Source organism: Pelecanus crispus, chromosome 4 (genome assembly GCF_030463565.1).
Source record: "Pelecanus crispus isolate bPelCri1 chromosome 4, bPelCri1.pri, whole genome shotgun sequence".
NCBI lineage: Eukaryota > Metazoa > Chordata > Aves > Pelecaniformes > Pelecanidae > Pelecanus > Pelecanus crispus.
This window is the reverse complement of record NC_134646.1, coordinates 70,095,710-70,118,363: the sequence shown is the minus strand read 5'-3', so window position 1 is coordinate 70,118,363 and position 22,654 is coordinate 70,095,710. Positions and strand designations below refer to the sequence as shown.

At 40.2% G+C, this 22,654-nt stretch overlaps 1 protein-coding gene across 6 annotated transcripts in view; it reads right to left on the bottom strand.

Moving 5' to 3' along the window:
- The window catches only part of TAPT1 (transmembrane anterior posterior transformation 1), a 58,599-nt gene that overhangs the window by 10,195 nt on the left and 25,750 nt on the right, over window positions 1-22,654 (bottom strand). For all 6 annotated transcript variants that reach the window (XM_075709901.1, XM_075709902.1, XM_075709903.1 and 3 more), the window contains 7 exons: window positions 21,584-21,719; window positions 20,589-20,686; window positions 20,367-20,436; window positions 5,387-5,467; window positions 4,422-4,531; window positions 1,909-1,968; window positions 439-507 (listed from right to left, as the gene is read on the bottom strand). In XM_075709901.1, the coding sequence (XP_075566016.1) occupies window positions 439-507; window positions 1,909-1,968; window positions 4,422-4,531; window positions 5,387-5,467; window positions 20,367-20,436; window positions 20,589-20,686; window positions 21,584-21,719 (624 nt within the window). The remainder of the gene's footprint in view (window positions 1-438; window positions 508-1,908; window positions 1,969-4,421; window positions 4,532-5,386; window positions 5,468-20,366; window positions 20,437-20,588; window positions 20,687-21,583; window positions 21,720-22,654) is intronic.

The window sequence follows — 22,654 nt, the reverse complement described above, 5'->3', positions numbered from 1 at the left end:
CGCATACCATTACAGGGACAACCACAAGGACTCCTATGAAAAAACCAAAAAAACCTAGTACACTACTGCTAACCTTCTGGCAACCAGCTGCTTTAACTATTCCGAATGAATGAACAGGATAATTGCCAAAAGGAGTAAGTGTTTAATAAGCACAGATGTAGTTTAATTCCACTGCTACAATTAAAGTCCATACAAATTCTGCAAAATTAATACATATTCAATTTTTATGAAAGGTTGATAAACAGTAACACATGCGTGAAGTCATAATGAGTATGTGATACAGGTTATACTGAATGCTAACTCAACCTTGGAGCATCATTTTAGTTACTTAAGGTACTTTCATCCTCAAAACCTCAAAATTAGCTAGCCATCGCACAGGCATGTATTCTCAAAGTGAGAACTTATTAACAGAAAACTGATAGGAAAGATACAACTTACTAAAACAGCCAGTGGAAGAGGAATGAAACCCATTCTTCTGGAAACAGAATCACTATAATCTGTATATGCCTAGGAAAAAAAGAGGAAGAATAATGAACTATTTATGCAAAGGAATGAGCTTATTTCAGCTTGGTACACCCTCTAGATAAGAATCAGTCTCTGCTAACAAACACTATACTGGTATAAAGTGTACCTATTCACATTTTAAAATTCAAACGCAGATAGCTGTACTCTCAGACAAAAATGTAATATTATCATGACCACTAAGATTAGCTGTTTCTTCAGTGTTCTAAATCAAGACCAACTGGAATATAATACAAATCTCTAAACTAAGAGCAATTAGGACACTGAATCCAAACACGCTATGATATTTCATCAGTACATTGTTACTAGCTTAGAGACCTTTTTGTATTTATTTGACTTTGATCCTCAAATACTGTACAGAAAAACCCGTAACAGGGATAAAAGACCTATTATCCATGACACTAGCAATTTTAAATCATTCTACAAACATCCATAATTAGCCTCAGGATAACTGTGTTAAAATCATTTTGAAAATATGTTTACATTTGAACTCTCAAAACACAACTACTTTGCAGGACAGCTTTCACGCAGTATTGAACGTCATGCCGAAGTTAGTGCCTATATGATGCTACCCCATTTTCCACAGAGGATCCTTAGGAAAAGTAATGGAGTCTTCAGAACTAATAAACTGTTTTTTTTAATCAACAAATTATTCAGAATTAATTATTTGTAATTGAAGGTGTGTAACTTCTTCATGAGGTATAACTACTGCATTCCTAGCAATAGCTATTAAACATGCCCAAGAAAGCTACATAAATTATTATAATAAAGTTCATTTAACAGTTAGAGCACTCATCCTGAGCACTCACTAATAGTTAGAGACTGATCCAGGAAAGGTGTGCAGTAAATGGTCTTCCAAAAAATAGTACTAATGAAAAACACAAGCAGTCTGTGTGTTCTGTAAATACCCATACCACAACAGTAACATGCATAGTACAAACATCCCTATACATCCGTGCATGCTGTCTGTGAAGAAATAATATAAATGCCCAATGAATACTGTATTTTGATCCACCACAGTTAAAGCAAAAACAACAGCAATTTAAAATTATCTCAAGAACATCTTGTTAAGCTTACGTACTTCCCATATATCTCAAAAATGTCAAAGTTGTTACAACCAACCCCTGACTATAAGTGTATTTAGAAGAGACTTCTCAACAATGTATTAAATAAAACTTGAACTGACCTGAACAACTGGATAAAAATAAGAATAGAAGTCAGAAGGAAATATTCCTGTTATCTCTTATTAAAAAAAGCTGAGTAGAATTTCAGTGCTGTAGGAGGATAACGGTTCTGTATGTATTTCTTTAAGTATTTGTTCCAATAGGCCCCCCCATAACAATTATGTTAGTTAATAGAAGAAAATGCCTTTATTCTCAGGCTTACGTTTTTCTGTCGACTGCTAACAAGGTCAAATGCAAGACTGGCTCTGTATTCACTGTAGACCTGGAAAAAATCCAGCACATTGGATATGTGATTAATTTGTTCTCACACTTTAAAGAAGCAACAGAGATATTAATGAAATATTTCTGTAAAAATAGTATAAACACTTATGCACAGGCTGAAGGAGTCAAAGCCAGTTTTTCTGAGGTCTAACTGCATCCTTCAACAGATGAGCCTGTATTTCTGCAATAAAGTAACTTGCATATATATATATGAACAACATCATGCTATGTTTAGGAACTGAATGAGACTTTATAAAGCATTTACTGAACTTGAGGATCGTGAGAAACAAAGTAAGGAGGAAATCATGTTTACTTTTTTCCTACAGTTCATAATTTTTTTTAAGTGTAGCACTGGGATCAAATTAAACAAATGAGAGCGCTTACTTAAATACTAAGCAAGTGATCCCATGAAAAAAGCATATTGTATCAGAAGATGAACGAAGCTTTTCTTTCTCTTTAAAACAATTCTGCATATTAAGACAGAAAAGCATCTGTTTTAAGGAGAAATGGCAGGGCAACTTACACTGCAGGTGTTCAAAACTTCTGAAAAAAGTCTAACCTAGCAACCACAGATCTTTAGAACTTCATACAAAAAATACAAACTTTGTTAAATAAACCTTGCAAAATTGTCACTCACTACCCCCATCCTCCAGCTGTTCCAGCACACTGAAGCATACTACATTTTTTGCTATCATGACTTCGTTATTGCTCTTTTCCACAATCTCTCTATGAAAGTAGGGCATGCATAAATGCCTCTGGCATAAGGGAGCTTATTAAGTACATCTATTAAACTCAGAATCATAGTGTCATAGAATCGTTTAGGTTGGAAAAGACCTTTAAGATCATCCAGTCCAACCATTAATCTACACTACCAAGTTCACCACTAAACAAACTAAGGGCAGAGTAATAATTTCATGTTTCCTGGCTTGGTGGCTGGATTATTTTTTAATGAAAGTAAAAACTAGGAATCATTAAAGTTGGAAAGGATCTTTAAGATCATCAGTCCAACCATCAACCCAACACCACCATGCCCACTAAACCATGTCCCAGAGTGCCACATCTACCCGTTTTTTGAACACCTCCAGGGTTCATGACTCCTCCACCTCTCTGGGCAGCCTGTTCCAATGCTTGACTACCCTTTCCGTGAAGAAATTTTTCCTAATATCCAATCTAAACCTCCCCTGGCGCAGCTTGAGCCCATTTCCTCTTGTCCTATTGCCAACTACTTGGGAGAAGAGACCAACACCCACCTCACTACAACCTCCTTTCAGGTAGTTGTAGAGAGCGATAAGGTCTCCCCTCAGCCTCCTCTTCTCCAGGCTGAACAACCCCAGTTCCCTCAGCCGCTCCTCATAAGGCCTGTGCTCCAGACCCTTCAGCAGCATCGCTGCCCTTCTCTGAACATGCTCCAGCACCTCAATGTCTTTCTTGTATTGAGGGGCCCAAAACTGGACACAGTATTCCAGGTGCGGCCTCACCAGCGCCGAGTACAGGGGGACAATCACCTCCCTGCTCCTGCTGGCCACACTATTCCTGATACAAGCCAGGATGCTGTTGGCCTTCTTGGCCACCTGGGCACACTGCTGGCTCATGTTCAGCTGGCTGTCTACCAACACCCCCAGGTCCTTGTTTCTACACCATACATGTAGCTACTTTAGAGATGCTGAAAAAAGATAGCACTTCCAAGTTCTCATTTCCTGAAAAGTGGTTTTAATAGTGAAAAAACGCTCACCCATCTCTTCAAATTTATCAAGTGCATGTGAATTCACACAACATGCAAGACAAGTGGCCAACGTATCATTCCGCAACACACTAAAAGTAAACTCATCTACTACTTTAAAAGACAGATTGCATAATATATTATAATATAGTATATAATATACATACACACACAGAGCCTAAGAGATTTCAGGAGTGGAAAACTAACAAAACCTACTTCATATTAGTGCTCCACAGACAGTGGAAAAATGTACCTCTGATTTCAGATTGCACCTTTAACATAGATGCAGGAACAGAGATTCAGCAGCCTCACAATATCTGTTTTTCCTAAAGCCTGAATTTTAACCTATAATCCATTCTGTTAGGAAAAGGTACACGCTCTGTCCAGACTGTAGAACAAGTAACCTTCTGTCAATTTAACTAGTGATCACTTCACAAAATGGCCTGCCAGTTATTTGAATTGTAGTTATTATGTGAACTGTTACATAACACTTTCAATAAATTTATGGATCTGGAACTACTCATTTAGAAGCAGAGGTGTTTGTTCCACATTATAAATATCCTCAGAAGCATACTGTATCAGGAAATTACCAAGTTCTCCCAAATGATATTCTAAATACGAAAATAACAATTTTTACATTTTCTGCACTGGAATCAATTTTAATATTTTAAAAAAAATTAGCAAAATAATCTACAAGTTAAAATAGCACTCAGCATTCCAAACAGGATACCTACATCTGCTGTGATGTCATTGAATTTTGTTATAAAGGCATGTTTCACAATATCCACCGCAATTTCTGAAGCGACCACCATGCAAACATCTGGGAATAACACCCAAAGATGATCTGAAGGTTGGGAAGAAACAAGTTAGGCCATTTAATTTTATGTCAGTATACAAAACAAAAATTATAACGCTTTTGCTCAACAGTGAAAAATCCTCAGGAGCCTGAAGAGTCTAACTTTACATTACCACTCAGCATGTAATGTGCAAGTTCTTGCTCATTCTATTGCTGTTCTAGAAACTTACCAGTACTATACAATCACACCACAATCAGGATCAGGTTCTAAAGCCTTCACTTTGTAAAGATTTATCTCTACTAGGAAGACAACCTTTGCACATACTGGATGGTAGGTGTATGTATGAGGAATAGACAGAGCACCTGAGGTTTTAGATGTTTAAGGTAAAATTTAGGTAGACTGGTAACATTCAAGGAAAATACATGACACAGATCAGGCGTCAAAATTATTAAAACAAAGTTTTAATAAAATAAACTCCAAATTCTATTCAATATGGTATTACAATCCTAAGTATAATCAATATTAAATTATGAATGAAATTTTTTTACATAATTTTCTACCAAATTTCAATCTCACAAAATAAAACTCTCTAGGGGATCCTTCATCCTCAATGTACTCCAACGAAAGGGAAGGGCTCGGAAGAAATCATTCAAGACACTACTTGAGACGTAACTATGTTTGTAGCATAACAGGATATACTTCTAGCAGAAAGGATAGACTCCCTATTACAAGACAGCCAGAAATAGAAAAATGAGAATGTAAGGTATCTCACAAATTAAGATTCCTCAATTAAGTGCTGGTTACCCTTATCTTTCAAGATTAAGGAAAGAAGCAAGAGATACAGTTGTTGAGAGCACAAGAATTTGTCATTTTGTATTTATTTTTTCTACCAGTTTACTCACCTGGATTCCATGAGAACTGTTCCATATTTCTTAGACATACAATTAGTAGCAGCACATAATTGGTGAACCTCTCTTTTATATCTAGTTTAAAAGAAAAAAAGGTGTCAATTCCAAAGAAACATTTATTTGCATACATAGATACCTATTCATTCTGAGGTTCTATCAGTTATTAAATCTTGGATTAGACAATCTTTTCCAAAAATTATTTGCTTGGATTTGAGGGGAGGGAATGCTGGGAACCTCACCATGGACAGGATCTCTGCAGTATGCTGTGGCCTGACTGGAGGTCTGTCTGATGCTGCATCAACTTGGGGTTCCCAGCATCAGCAGTTATTTAAGTTGTGACTTGCTATCACCTTTTCTAATACATTAATAAAATACCATCTTTCTTGATAAAGTTTGTGCATTTCTTGTGGGATTCAAAAAGGACCAGCACCTCCTGGTGCAAAAATGGAGACAATACATCTGTCTGTCATTTCAAGTTATTAGCAAGGCAAATTTCATTTTCTACAGACCACAGATATCCAAATTGCTATATACTGGGTCCAGTAGTAGAAAAAAAGTGTTTCAAGACAACTATCACACCTTATTTAGAAGGTTCCTACTAGTCTTTCACATTGCCACCTTAAAAGGGAACAGCAGGATACATCAGCTCAGTTATCAAAACTGTGAGAACTGTAACACAAAAGCAGTCCAACTTGAGACAGGAGTCTTATGATTTACCTGCTTTGGTGCCCTATCTCCAGAAATGACCTGTACAGCTTGCTTCAGGAAGCATGACATTTTTTTAACATATTAAAAAACCTCCCTGAAATTGTATTATTGAAAAATGGCATAAAACCTAAACATAATGTTACCACAAATTAGCAAGTCCAAAGAAGTCTTTTTAGAAGACAGGACTATTACGGAAATCTGTGAAGATACTGTCATCGCTTGTTACACCCTTTAATTACCATGACAGTAATTTCTTTGTGGGCAAGTCATCTCCATGTCCAAAGGGTTTGTTTTGTTAAGCACCCTGAATATTCTGTGGGGTTCTACCTACTGGTTTTAGGACACAAGAAATAGAAATGTTCAGAAGAACACACAAGAATCGATCTGGCCAAAAAAATATTTGTGTCAGCAGCTTCCATCATCTCTAACTGACTACAGACCAATGACAATGTTCATGGCTGCAGTTACTGTATTCTAGTACAACAATATCCCTCATTTTAAAAAAGGTTTCAAAATACTGGCAAGCCTGAAGGAAGAAAAGAAAAGAACAACTCCTCCAGGAGAGGGGAACGAAAAACACGCAGAATTCAAGAAGACTGAAATTGCATGCAGACATGTAAAAAGACACATTTTGGGGTACATAAACTCATCTCTCAGTATGGGCTTGGGAAAGGTCAGAGGAAGCACGAGTTTCCAAAACAAGTGGCATATTTATGGGGGAAGAAACAAGGAAATCCTTCAGTAAAATAAATTTAAATACTAGAAAAACTAGGACATAGGTGAAGTCCTAACCCTAACTTCTTGGTTTCCTGTCAATAACACTCCAACAAGTCAAGTATGTTCTTCTATGCTTCTGAATTCACCGAATACTATGTTCTGGTAATTTGGGCAGTATTTTCTGATAAATCTAGTTATGAGATATCAATTGGCACCATCACCAATGGATTAATATGCAGTCTAGCATTCCCTGATCTATATTCTCTGTCATACCCACGAGCAACTTGAAAGTAATCACTGAGTTTTCAGACTTTTGCCCAAGATCTCAAAAACGTTTTATCTTTTATTTCCCACGTTGCATACTTCTACACTGCCATGACGCATCATTGATCAGCAATGTCTAAGACAACACACAGATCCCATCTTCAGTGCTTCAGATCCCAGGGAGGCCTGTACAGATAGAAATTCTCAAGTGGGAAGTAAGGACCCTAATTCAGGCCTAAACATTTGTCGTGGTTTAGCCCCAGCCAGCAACTCAGTACCACGCAGCCGCTCGCTCACTCCCCCTACCCCGATGGGATGGGGGAGAGAATCGGAGGAGTAAGAGTGAGAAACACTCCTGGGTTGAGATAAGAACAGTTTAATAATTGAAATAAAGTAAAATAGTAATGATAATAGTAACAGTATAATAATGATAATAATAATAATGATACACGAAGCAAGTGATGCACAATGCAATTGCTCACCACCCACCGACCGATACCCAGACAGTTCCCGAGCAGCGATCGCTGCTCCCCGGCCAACCCCCCCCAGTTTATATACTGAGCATGACGTCATATGGTATGGAATAGCCCTTTGGTCAGTTTGGATCAACTATTCTGGCTGTGCCCCCTCCCAGTTTCTTGTGCGCCTGGCAGAGCATGGGAAGCTGAAAAAAGTCCTTGACTGGCATAAGCAGTACTCAGCAACAACTAAAAACATCAGCATGTTATCAACATTCTTCTCCTACTAAATCCAAAACACAGCACTATGCCTGCTGCTAGGAAGAAAATTCACTCTATCCCAGCCGAAACCAGGACAGTATCCACCCCTTATTCTATACCATCTACGTCATGCACAGGCCCTCCCCTTTCCAATGTGTTCCAATTAATCACCACCGCTTTCCCTATCTTGATATACACACAGATATCATTCCCTTCGTCTATGGCCCATCCCTCTAAAATGTCCATTGAGTTCATTTAGCCCATGACTTTGGGTTCCATCTGTTATCACAGTCTTTCAGAGCAGGAGAGGTGGTGTGCAGTGTTGGACTGTTGCATGCTGAAGTCAGTTCTCATTCCAACATGGTTTCATCAAAGTTCATTTTCATTAAGCTGGGCAATTCTTACTGCAATACCATTGATGCGGCATATAGCAATCATAATATATAGTATTATATACTTAATATTAACCTACTATATTATTATATTAACATGCAGTTAAGAGATAACATATAGTTAAGAGATAACATACAGTATTATAAAGCAATTAATATTATACAATTCAGTTCATTGGCTATTTTCACCCAAAATCAAATTCCCTTGAGGTACACATTGGGCTTCCCCATCCTTTCGCATCACCCACCAAGTGCACCCAGGTCCTTGAGCAAAAGCAATCCCACGAATGGGTTTGCCTTTGCCAGAGGGGGAAGTAACCCAGACTGTCTTCCCCAGCATATTTTTCATGTGCACTACAGGAACTTTATCTCCTTCTACAGTACGTAAAAGTTTTGATTGGGCAGGGCCAGCTCGATTGGCAGATCCCCTGGTGTTGACTAACCAGGTGGCTTTTGCTAAATGCGTATCCCAATGTTTAAACGTCCCACCACCCATTGCTCTCAGGGTAGTCTTTAACAATCCATTGTATCGCTCAATTTTCCCGGAGGCTGGTGCATGGTAAGGGATGTGATACACCCACTCAATGCCGTGCTCTTTGGCCCAGGTGTCTATGAGGTTGTTTCGGAAATGAGTCCCGTTGTCTGACTCAATTCTTTCTGGGGTGCCATGTCGCCACAGGACTTGCTTTTCAAGGCCCAGGATGGTGTTCCGGGCGGTGGCATGGGGCACGGGATATGTTTCCAACCACCCAGTGGTTGCTTCCACCATGGTGAGCACATAGCGCTTGCCTTGGCGGGTCTGTGGGAGCGTGATGTAATCAATCTGCCAGGCCTCCCCATATTTATATTTCAGCCATCGTTCACTATACCCGAGGGGCTTGAACTGCTTGGCTTGCTTGATTGCAGCGCATGTTTCACACTCATGAATAACCTGTGCAATACTGTCCATAGTTAAGTCCACCCCTCGATCACGAGCCCATTTATACGTTGCATCCCTTCCTTGATGGCCTGAGGCGTCATGGGCCCACCGAGCTATAAATAATTCACCCTTATGTTGCCAGTCCAAATCCACCTGAGCCACTTCAATCTTAGCAGCCTGATCTACTTGCTGGTTGTTTTGATGTTCTTCAGTGGCCCGACTCTTAGGTACATGAGCATCTACATGACGAACTTTTACAACCAGGTTCTCTATCCGGGCAGCAATATCTTGCCACAATGCGGCAGCCCAGATTGGTTTGCCTCTGCGCTGCCAGTTGCTCTGCTTCCATTGCTGCAGCCACCCCCACAGGGCATTTGCCACCATCCATGAGTCAGTATAGAGATAAAGGATTGGCCACTTTTCTCTTTCAGCAATATCTAAAGCCAGCTGGATGGCTTTCACCTCTGCAAACTGACTCGACTCCCCTTCTCCTTCAGCAGTTTCTGCGACTTGTCGTATAGGACTCCATACAGCAGCTTTCCACCTCCGATGCTTTCCCACGAGACGACAGGACCCATCAGTGAACAGGGCATATTGCTTTTCATTTTCTGGCAATTTATTATACAGTGGGGCCTCTTCAGCACGTGTCACCTCCTCCTCTGGTGATATTCTAAGGTTTTTTCCTTCTGGCCAGTCCATGATCACTTCCAAGATTCCTGGGCGACTGGGGTTTCCTATTCGAGCCCGTTGTGTGATCAATGCAACCCACTTACTCCATGTAGCATCAGTTGCATGATGTGTAGAGGGGACCCTCCCTTTGAACATCCAGCCCAACACCGGCAGTCGGGGTGCCAGCAGGAGCTGTGCTTCAGTACCAACCACTTCTGAAGCAGCTCGAACCCCTTCATATGCTGCCAGTATCTCCTTCTCAGTTGGAGTATAGCGGGCTTCGGATCCTCTGTATCCCCGACTCCAAAACCCTAGGGGTCGACCTCGAGTCTCCCCTGGTGCTTTCTGCCAGAGGCTCCAGGTAGGGCCATTCTCCCCGGCTGCAGTGTAGAGCACATTTTTAATATCCTGCCCTGCCCGGACTGGCCCAAGGGCTACTGCATGAACTATCTCACGTTTAATTTGTTCAAAGGCTTGTTGTTGCTCAGGGCCCCATTTGAATTCATTCTTCTTCCGGGTCACTTGATAGAGAGGGCTTACGATCTGGCTGTAATTTGGAATATGCATTCTCCAAAAACCCACAACGCCTAAGAAAGCTTGTGTTTCCTTTTTGCTAGTTGGTGGGGACATAGCTGTTATTTTGTTGATCACATCCATTGGGATCTGACGACGTCCATCTTGCCATTTTATTCCTAAAAACTGGATCTCTTGTGCAGGTCCCTTGACCTTACTCTGTTTTATGGCAAAACCAGCCTTCAGAAGGATTTGGACTATTTTCTTTCCCTTCTCAAAAACGTCTTCTGCTGTGTTGCCCCACACAATGATGTCATCAATGTACTGCAGATGTTCTGGAGCTTCACCCTGTTCCAGTGCTGTCTGGATCAGTCCATGGCAAATGGTGGGGCTGTGCTTCCACCCCTGGGGCAGTCGGTTCCAGGTGTACTGAACACCCCTCCAGGTAAAAGCAAACTGGGGCCTGCACTCTGCTGCCAAAGGGATGGAGAAAAATGCATTAGCAATATCAATTGTGGCATACCACTTGGCTGCCTTTGACTCCAGTTCATATTGAAGTTCTAGCATGTCTGGCACGGCAGCACTCAGCGGCGGTGTAACTTCGTTCAGGCCACGATAGTCCACTGTTAGTCTCCACTCCCCATTAGACTTTCGCACTGGCCATATGGGACTGTTAAAGGGTGAGCGAGTCTTGCTGATCACTCCCTGGCTCTCCAGTCGACGAATCAGGTTATGGATGGGAATCAGGGAGTCTCGGTTGGTGCGATATTGCCGCCTGTGCACAGTTGTGGTAGCAATCGGCACCTGTTGTTCCTCAACCTTCAGCAACCCTACAATCGAAGGGTCCTCTGAGAGACCGGGCAAAGTGGACAACTGTTTAATTTCCTCTGTCTCCCAAGCAGCTATACCAAAAGCCCACCGGTACCCTTTTGGGTCCTTGAAATACCCTCTCCTGAGGTAGTCTATGCCAAGGATGCACGGAGCGTCTGGGCCAGTCACAATGGGGTGCTTTTGCCACTCATTCCCAGTTAGGCTCACTTCAGCTTCCAGTACAGTGAGCTGTTGGGATCCCCCTGTCACTCCAGAAATACAAATGGGTTCTGCCCCTCTATAGTTTGATGGCATTAGCGTGCACTGTGCACCAGTGTCCACTAGAGCCTTATACTCCTGTGGGTCTGACGTTCCAGGCCATCGAATCCACACAGTCCAGTAAACCCGGTTGTCCCTTTCCTCCACCTGGCTGGAGGCAGGGCCCCTCTAACACTGGTCACAGTATTCGCTGTTCACTTCCTGTAAATGTGAATCAAAAGTCCCCTGATCAAGGTCGGAAGTAAAATTAGCCCTCTTACTCTGTCTCGGGAACTGCTCACTGGAAACTGGAGCTGCAATTTTCCTGGGAGAACCGCCTTTTCTAATAGTTTTTCCTTGCAACTCACGCACCCGTGCCTCTAAGGTTGAGGTGGGTTTTCCATCCCACTTTCTCATGTCCTCTCCATAATCACGCAGGCAAAACCACAGGGTGCCCCGTGGTGTGTATCCTCTATATCCTCTCTCTTGAGCATAGGGACGTTGACTCCTAATGGCTGAGACACTGGTCCGTGCAGGTGGGGAGTAGGACAGATCTTCTCTGAGTTGTTGGAACTCTTGGCACAGTTTTTCCACAGCTGAGACACAGGCCTGTAGGGAGGAAGAGAGCTTTTCTTCGTAGTCCCGGAGTTGTCTAGCCACTTCATCCACCGTTGGTGCCTCGTCGTCTTTCCAGGCTAGTATTGCCAACGAGTTGGAATACGATGCTGGTGCGCTCCGTACCACCTTCCGCCACATGGATTGTGTGCACCTGACTTCATCTGGGTCTTTGGTTAACCGCTCATCATTCAGGTCACTGTAAATCACCTCCAGCACGCCTAATTCCCTCAGGTACTGGATACCTTTCTCTACGGTGGTCCATTTGCTTGGGCGGTATAAAACATCCTCCTTGAAGGGATACCTTTCCTTCACGCTTGACAGGAGTCGCCTCCAGAGGCTGAGTGGTTTTGCCCCTTTTCCAATTGCTTTGTCAATGCCCCCTTCCCTGGAAAGGGATCCCAGCTGCTTGGCTTCCCTACCCTCTAAATCCAGGCTACTGGCCCCGTTATCCCAGCATCGGAGCAGCCAGGTGATGATGTGCTCGCCTGGATGACGACCGAAATCTTTTCGCATATCTCGCAGCTCACTCAGGGATAGGGATCGGGTGGTCACCATCTCATTTATGGGTTCTTCCTCCTCTGGTTCTCGTGATGGCCCTGGTTCATCTTCATCCCTTACTAAACGAACTGATTTCCTCGTGTATTTTTTCTTCTGTATAGGGGCAACTGATACCGGCGCAGGTTGGTTCTCTGGTTTAGCCGCAGTGTCTGTCACTGGGGTTTGAGTAGCCGCAGTGCTCATGGCTGTGGCTGGAGTAGCCACAGTGCCTGTTGTTTTGTCATCAGATCCAGAGACCTTCTCTTTCTTTTGAGGGTACTGATTAGCGTTGACCACGGCTCGATAGGCATGGGCCAGTCCCCAGCATGTTGCAATGATTTGTGTCTCTCTGGAGCTACCAGGGTGACAACATACTTCTTCCAAATACTTTACTAATTCTTCAGGATTCTGCACTTGTTCAGGGGTGAAGTTCCAAAACACTGGAGGTCCCCACTGCCCCAGGTACTTGCGCATACGTTCCCACACACCCTGCCACTCATAACTATCCAGCCTTGGGGTAGATCTCTGGATGGTATTTTTAAACTGCTTACTGACCTTTATCAAAACGGAAACAACATTCCCAAGAATTATCAATAGAAGTATCTTAACTGCCCAGGGGTGTTCAAGATACAGGAAAGTTGTTGTAATGAAGGAGGAAACATCATAGAAGAAAGCAGCAAAGGTGCCATTCTGTATTTCCTCCACAACAAGCCTCTCAGAGTAAGAAGTATAATTGCTAACTCTCTCTATGAGGTAGTACCCGCAGTACAGTAGTGACTTCTGTATGAAACCCAAATACCAAAGAATGCTCAAGGTCAGGGTTTTGATAAGGAGCCTCCCAAGCAAAAGATCATGAATCACTGCAGAGCATAGCACACTACACAAACTGACAGCAAGCTTTAACGCGTGCTGCAAAAAAAAGAACATGGTGCAGATCAGAAGAACTAATATCGTGACCGGCAACTGTTAACAGACTCCTTAATACACTCTGGTTAATCTGTTGTTATCTCAAACCCTTCGTGCCCCACGTTGGGCGCCAAAAAGGACTGTCGTGGTTTAGCCCCAGCCAGCAACTCAGTACCACGCAGCCGCTCGCTCACTCCCCCTACCCCGATGGGATGGGGGAGAGAATCGGAGGAGTAAGAGTGAGAAACACTCCTGGGTTGAGATAAGAACAGTTTAATAATTGAAATAAAGTAAAATAGTAATGATAATAGTAACAGTATAATAATGATAATAATAATAATGATACACGAAGCAAGTGATGCACAATGCAATTGCTCACCACCCACCGACCGATACCCAGACAGTTCCCGAGCAGCGATCGCTGCTCCCCGGCCAACCCCCCCCAGTTTATATACTGAGCATGACGTCATATGGTATGGAATAGCCCTTTGGTCAGTTTGGATCAACTATTCTGGCTGTGCCCCCTCCCAGTTTCTTGTGCGCCTGGCAGAGCATGGGAAGCTGAAAAAAGTCCTTGACTGGCATAAGCAGTACTCAGCAACAACTAAAAACATCAGCATGTTATCAACATTCTTCTCCTACTAAATCCAAAACACAGCACTATGCCTGCTGCTAGGAAGAAAATTCACTCTATCCCAGCCGAAACCAGGACAACATTAAAGCATGTCTCAAGCCAATCCTTCAGACATTTATTACCTGCTCAGTATATGTCAGCTCACCAGTCAACAGGATTAAATGGAGAAGAGACATCTTTGGCCTTAAATTTCCTCTTATGCTGTAATAATAAACATTTTTCCCCCCACTAACTTCTGAGACTGGATGACAGGCTGATACCTATTTTTCCCCTCTGCTTATTTTTCCAGTTTTCATTGGCCTCCCTTCTAATCTGTTATCTCCACTGACACAGCCGTTCAAGGCTGCTTGGAGTGAGAGGAAGGAACATGGCTGTTCTTCTTTACCCTCATCCCTCTCATCAACTGATTGTCAGAGGCACAAGCAATGGTGAAAGGGCATTTTACAGCAGCTTTAACAGTAAACTCAAACGATTCAGAAATTCATTTCATTTGTCACCCTCATGGACAAGGACAAAAAAGGCTTCGGGATATCCAAAACAACCAATGGTAATCAGTCCTAAAACCCAATTAAAATTTCAGAACACAAAATATGCACCAATAATGTTTCATCATTTATAATGAACTTATTTGATGTTGTATGTGTACATATTTTTTTTTTTTAAACAGGTGAGGGGAATTTCCTGTACCATGTATTGCCACTTCTTAGATGATGTGGTGAACTATAGAACAAGTGAGGCTACATCCCCAGATTCACACTTATGGACATCATGCTCTTAAAGAAGAACAAAGGGAAAGTACATTACTATATTTGTGAATCTGGGGAAAGAGTGACAAGCCACCAGTGTTAGTGTTCAGTTATAGAGAGCACAAGCAGTGGCAAAAGGAAATGTCTCTATTCTGCTTTAGCATGACGAAGAGTAAAGTTGGAAGAAAAAGTTCTTCATTCTCCGTCATGACAATCCTTAATAACATTGATATAAGCCTTTTCAACTCATTTTTGAACATATCCAAGAAAGTGTTGGTGATAAGCATATCACAAACTGTTTTTCAGTTAGAATACAGTGTAGCTTTACTAACCCTTTCCATAATAAGACAGGGTTAAATGACAGTGAAAACAACAGGCCGAGGACATTACACAGTCTTTAGCAATCTCCACAAGCACATGATTAAGAAGTGTGCTTTCTCACTGTTTACGCTCCGAAGTGCTGAGGAACTGACATCTACCACTAATTCAGATATACTTGCCCCCGAGTGGTCTCTTGTCAGCACATACCATGCACAGACTGCATTCTAATACCATGCTTAAACTCTGCTCTTAACAGGGCTGGCCCTGAAGCCTGGCCACACATCATACTATATACTCCCCATATACACTTTAGACTATTTTGAAAGATAACACTGAATTCGCTTGTGCTTCCATGCACCCACTCGTGGTGCACATGACTACATATGATTAAATCTTTCCAGTTTCCTTTAAAAGTATGTATTTCAGTATACTGAAAAGGGAAAGGAACAATCAGACATTCCAAGACTTAGCACATCAGAATTTAGTGGTCATGTGTCAAAACCTAACCAGAATACATCTTTTCCCATGAAGATAAGTCATGCGTGCCTATTCGGGTTGTCATATGAATAGAGGTGGTAAACATTTATTTCAAAGCCAGTAATGCACATACCGCCATAAATGCAATAGGGGGAAAAAAAGCAAGATTTACTTTTTTTTTTCTATTGGTTCTGTGAAGTAAAGCCCAAAAAGGACTGCACATAGCCAAATCAGATTTTAAATACTTTTGCCCCACTTACATCAACCCTGCCTTTCCAATTTGAATGGAATTCTATGCCCATAATAACAACACATTCGGCCCTTCTATAAATCCTTCTGGAAAATGGAGCCATTCAGTTTAAAGGACTGATAGCAACAGAGACCTGAAGTTTAATTGCCAATGTGTCAGAGGGTATCATCACTCTTAAAAAACATGTAAAAGACTACTGAAATGGATGTGATTGGAAATAAAGGATGTTCCTAGGACAACACTACAACTAGTATGGACTAGTGTAATTAATTAGCCAACATCCTGAACAATCGATTACTGAACTCATTCAGGAAGGACCTGAAGTCTGAAGAACCTGGGTGCTTTGCAGTGGTAACTAACAAGAAGGGCAGTGAGATCCCAGAACAGAGATCCAGAAGTGGCACTTTACTCACCCGGGCAGAAAATAAGTCTTTTAGAACACCTAGTTATTTCCTTTCAGATTCCCTGACACATCATGCAGGAATCCTTAATCAGGAAGGAAAAAATAATTTTGATCACATTAATCCCACTGTTTATATGTTTAGATCAAAAGCTGGTTATAAATTATAGTGTGTAAGAAGTGAAACAAGATCTTTTGGTTTACATCTCAGCAAATCCTAAGTAACTCTAGTGACAGCCACCTCTTAACAAGTGACCAGAGCACAAGAAAGGATCAAAGACTGAACAAGGAATCATCAAAGAGGCACTGATCTATCTTAAAAGTACTCCTGTCCCCAAACCCCTCATCCCTAAAATGAACAACTGGACTAGAATAATGGTATTAAAAAAACTAAAACCACATGAGAAAGCAGTTTGAATTCCAGAGACCAAAGGTAAAAATAAATGCTGTTCGATATTTTGATCAAAGCCAAAGACACTGATAAATGGGGAACAAAGCAGAAAGAACAGAAGGGGGGGGGGGGGGGGGGGGGGAGTAAGAAATTATAAAGAAAAAAGTTAAGTTCCTAAAGCTTCAGAATAACAATGCTAAATTTTTGAGACAAGAGATTTAAAAAAACAAGGAATAATCTGGCCAAACAGCCAACTGAAGCAAATAACATAATGCATTGCACCTAATATACTTCTTCAATGAGATACAATTGTGTTTTGTGAAAAATTTAGTTTAGAGCACAGCTTGAATTTAAAATAAGACATTTAAAAGCATAAGAGAAGGCAGCATGCTGGGCTTTCAACAATGAGGAAAGAGTTTCTCTTTATAATTTTGGCCTCCTCGTTCACTAATCCTGAACCCTACAAAATTAGCTAACCGTTTTCTATTTCAAAAAGAGAATATACTATTTAAATTTAGGGAAATACTTCTTCCTGCTACAACAAATATAAGGATTTTTTGCCTTCTGTATAGAATTCTTTTCCAATGGCCACAGTGTTTAGATTGCTTGGGTGCACATAAATTTCCTTATAAAGTCAGGGTGACAATGCAAAAGTAGTTTTGCTGCAGCTGACAGATGAAAGCTGCAGGAGCCGATATGGCTGAAATCACAGATTCTGTAGCTGCCCTCTTAAGCAGCTATACAAACCCCAAGATCTTTGTTGACCTCCTGCACCTAAAAGATAACAGGTTTGGTTTTATTAGATAGCTGTGTAACCAATGTATATCTCATGGTCTGTTCAATTAGTTTTTATGCAGATGATTCACGGTTCTTTTAGTCCTGAAGTTTTAATGAATTAGCTGTTACAGCAGAATTTTAAATGGCCATACAAGTTGAGAATGATCACTGACTCCACTGACACTAAGTCCAGAAATGGAAATACTGGGAAAAATAGTACAGCTGCACATCAGCTTGCTATCCACAAGCCAGTGCTGAGCAGAATGCGAAGTAAAAATGATTTCACGATTTCCAGATCTGAACTACTGGCTTGGTGGCACTTCATATCCTGGTGTCTTACTACCATGCAGAGCTCTGCAAGGTATGTCAATGCCTGGTATAGGACATGCCTTAGAAAGTAAAACTGAAACACTTCATCTGTTTTTACACTTCTATTCACAAGATTACTTGCTTTTGAATTCTACTTGTAGCAACTTCTCTTGATCACAACTTCTCCTGAGGTCACTCATAGCTTACTTTTCTGCTAGTTCATATTTTTCTTTTGATTAACACGTTAAATAAGAAGGGAGTTTCACCTATTCATGACAAGTTCCTCAGATATCTCCAAGATTGCCCTAATTTCCCCCTCCCCCAAGGAATTAGTATATTTAGCTTCTGTGTACTAATCAGTACCTTTTCACTGAATTTAAACCGTGTGTTTGAGACAACGGTAACATTTTGAGCAGAGCCCCACAAAAGGTGGCGCAAGGGGGCATCCATTCAGTCTGTCTAAACAGCTACTGTTGTTGCCATTGTTGCCCCACAACAGAAACTGCAGACCTGAGAAAACAGCTGGAAAAAACTGAGAGAAAGGTGGGAAAAATATGGGGGAACCTATATTTAGTGTTTTATTTTAGCAGTTTAGTTCAGTCCAGGCATGCAGTTTAAGCATGTCGTGTTCTAGAACGCACAAGGCACTCCAAACACTAAGTGGAAGCTCAGTCCACAGGACCAGACTAGCCTCAGTTCCAAGGGTAGGACATAGCATAGGCATAGCTTGCCAACGCAAGATGCACTACCATTTCAGCTGCAGGAAATAAAACATTTAAAGGATAACAAAGTTATCAGAATACATGAACTGAAGCAACACTGATCCATCCCTACTGAAGCTGTGATGCAGTGAATCTGCACACAAGTTCAAGAGAGGTGAAAATATCTCCTAAAAACCTATGTTATTTATCTATGACACTGTTATTTATAACTACGCTGGGAATTGGTTCCAGGAAAAGTTACCTGTTTGAAGGGAATAAGTTAGCTTGTTTCGTGCATTCTTCTATGTATGTATTCGTCTGCTTCCACCCCCATATAGTATAATAAATGGTACCCCTTTTTCCACCAAGTGATAAAGGGACACCTGATACTGCTATTATGGGTCTTCAATAATAATGTCTAGCAATAAAATACTGACACAAATTTCTCTAGCATACTATTGCAGGTGCTTTTTATGGAGCAAATTACTAGCCATTCCTAATAGCAGTGTCTCACTTATTTCAACATTTAAATCAAGAAAGAGGCCTCAACTTTCAGTAGGAAAGCTAGGTGCATATTTGTAACTATTTTCTGCGAGTATTGTGACTAATGAGAGAAAATTTAAGAGAACTCATCTATGTTTTCTGTCAGTGTTTTAATAAACATCACTTTTAGATGTCCTCCCTGTGAAGTTAAATACATTTAATTTAAAAAATGTAAGTATTTAAATCTTGTAACCAAAAATACATATTATTAGCATAGAAGAAACAACTCATCAACCTGGGTGGGAAGATTATTTTTGGGGGGTTTTAAGAACTTCTATGAGGTAGATTAAAATTCAGTGCTAATCTTTCTGTTACATGATATATTTAAGATTTTATGTAAATCTTGATGAAATGTCTTTTACCCAAAGCATCACAAAACAGCTGCCATTTAAAATTTGCATGTAATAACACTGCAGTTTGCAGATGAATTAGACAAAAATCACATCAACAGCCAGAATTCAAAACCTGAAGCAAGCCTGCTGAAATTCTAACTCTTGGTAACAAAATCCAAATCATCTGTTTTTAAATAAGCAGGTACATTATTTTTTTAACCCGGTGAACATTTGAGTTCTCTCGTTTAAAAAACTAGGAGTTAGAATGAAAAAAAATATATTCTGTTTATCTGTATAAATAGCTTTGACCAAAAAAGTCATATGCACAAAATAACAGAAACAAATGTGTTCCAAGATCAGGACATACTACAAGCAAAGAAGTTCTAGTACAACCTTAAAGTGCAATCTCTCCTAGTAGTTTTGCAACCAAGAATTCAACAAATTATCAGTATTAGAAAGAACCTCCATCAAAGGATACCTCTAACAGCTTTTCCTCATGAGACACACTAAGAGTTCCCAAATTTCATACTAAGCAGCAACACAGTTAAGAAGTGCCAGAAGCTTAAAATGTTTCCTAAGTACCCTCTACTACTATCTTGCTAGCATGTCAAAAGTTACAGTCATCTCCGGCATTTCCTTCATAAGCCAGCTACTTCATCGTTACATTCTTTGAGAGAGGTGAAGTTATTTCAAGATCCATCCTCGCAACTGCCAAACAACATGCATTCCGAGATCACTGGCAACACAGCACACTACAAAGTCAACTTTTTGAAAACAGACAAGACTTCAGAGACTTCAAAGCATGGATATTTTGACTACCATAACTGAAATCTGAAATAGCACAGAGCCAATAGCCGTTTAAGGGAAAACAATGTTCCTGGAAGTGGAATCCCAGTTCGGTCCTACTGAACCAAACAGTAACAGGGGAGATGAGGAATTCAAGTCAGACAGCTCAAATTCACCAAGGTAAAGCAGTTTTAACAATACTATTAAATAAATTAATTAAAAAAAAAAATCAGCCTCTCACTTCACATTTTCTCCTGATTAGCACAGCTATACATACCACTATTTGACATTTGAAAAAGATTGTTCTTCTCAAACTTCTTGAAAACACTTCCTTTTATTTCAACGAACTGCAATTTTTAAAAACAGTCAGTTAGTTTTTAATGATAAAAAACTGATATAAACAGATCAGACAAATAATATGCAAACAGACATTTGATACACAAAGACGAAGGATGCTGAAAAAAATTAGGGTAGCTATATAATAAAGCTACATACTTACATTATTGGACATCATGATGGTAAGCAGTGATTTATTGTGGGAGTTGAAGGCCACGTTAAGGGTTGTTGCTTGAACCATAATAAGAATAGCATGCAGGACTAGATAGCAGGGTTAAGGAAGCATATTTGGAAATAATTTTTCTGCACAACAGTACTGAACAGCACCAAACCTGAAATTTCCAATTTTGTTTCCAAAGTTTAACAAAAATGTTTCTACCTCCCTGTCAACTAGATTTACAGCAAGCCAGTACTTAAACCTATGTAATGCACCCACAGTGCTTTGTTGCATGTAATAATTATATTAATTTTTCTTGTTCTAAAAGAGCCCAGTGACATTAGTCAGAAGAAACAGCAATACAACCTGAAGGAAAAAAAAAAAAAAAAATCTGAGACGAAGAAAGATTCAGAATTAGTCTAAAGATTTAGGAGAAAACAGGGGAAAGTACAAGAATTCTAAATTAATCACACCTATTGGACTACGTATCTCTTTACAGATCATTTTAATCAGTTCACTGTAACGTTACTTCACACTAAACTCATCTACATCCTGAATATGCATGAGTTTATCCCTTCATTTCAAGAAAATGTTTTCAAGCTAGGTGTTTGTAACATTCCACTAAATAACAAAACCCCACTGTATTCAAGACCCTGTGACCCAAAATACTCAAATGCAAATCAGAAATGGAAGTTTCCATCAACTATCCAATTACTGTTTTTCATTTTCCTACACATTAGGTATTAAAAAAAGCTGTCTACTACTGCAGTGGTATACCATTATGAAGGTCTTTTTAAAGCAGGTTAGAAGGCTTTTTTCATTCATTTTAAAAACCTGTAGTACTGGCAATCTTACTTTGAAAGTAAAGGAACACTGACTTAGGAATACTATCAGTTAGGAATACTATCAGTTTTTCAAATACATTAAAATAAAATAATGCAGAGCAATCACTGTGTAATTTAATTTAGAAAATCTCGCAATTTACTGAAGAAAAAGGATACAGACATACAGCACTGCCATAAAGAAGTGAGGAATCACACCTATGTGAGCTCTTTTTCTTTCCTTAGGTTCTGTAGCTGTCCAATAAAGAGCATCCAAAATATCTTGTCCAAATGAAGAAAACAGACGATCAGCCACCTAAACAAGAACAACTTTTTACTGCCTTAAAGCAGTATTTTTCTCTCCAACACTTGAATATGCCATCATAAGTACAGCTCAACCTAAAAAAGTTTCACATATTTATCACTTTCCATCTCTTGTTCATTCCATTTCCACTCCGGGTTTCACGGTGATACTCAGCAGCTTACTTTCCCTCTCCAACTTACTACCCCCTTTTCAATGGTATTTAAAATATATAACCATGTAGTGTTATCTGCTTCCTTGGAAGATGTCCAAGTACAGTTCAAACTTCAGCCTTGGATACAGCAGTATGTATGTTTTGTCAAACTATCATAAATGTTTTTTCCCATTCCTCTGGGCTTAATAGGAGAAAAAATAATGATAAGTGAATTTTAAATGTGTGATAGGGAACCACATCAGCTTACAAGTACAAAAAGGACTGAAATTAGATTTGGCTGTACTGTTTCCTTACATCTTGGAATAAAGTATATGCTCAATACAAATCTCTGCATAAAGCAGAATTCAAAATTAAAAGTACTGTAACACCGCAGCAAGTGATCAAAAGGAACTAGAAACTCTGCCAAAAAGGGAAAATTAGTTTGAAAAAACTACAAACATCTGAAGTAAAACCCAAAGAATATATGCACAAGTAGGAAAAACACTAGCAGTAATTATAAAGATAGGAAAAATATGGACAGCAATCTGAGCGTGTAATTCAATACCACAGCAAGAAAGGTCACATGGTGTTCCACCAGTTCCCAACACTTCATCATCAGCAAGCATGTAAAACATTACAAAGAAAGACCTTTTTTTCTGCCTATACACTACAGTTCAGTAATTTTAAAACTAAGCTGCACAGGACAACAAAAATAGCACTGCAACAATTAAACTCAGTATCACAAGTCACATGTCTGGCTAAAAAAAAAAGATATCTTTCACTGGTTACTAAATAA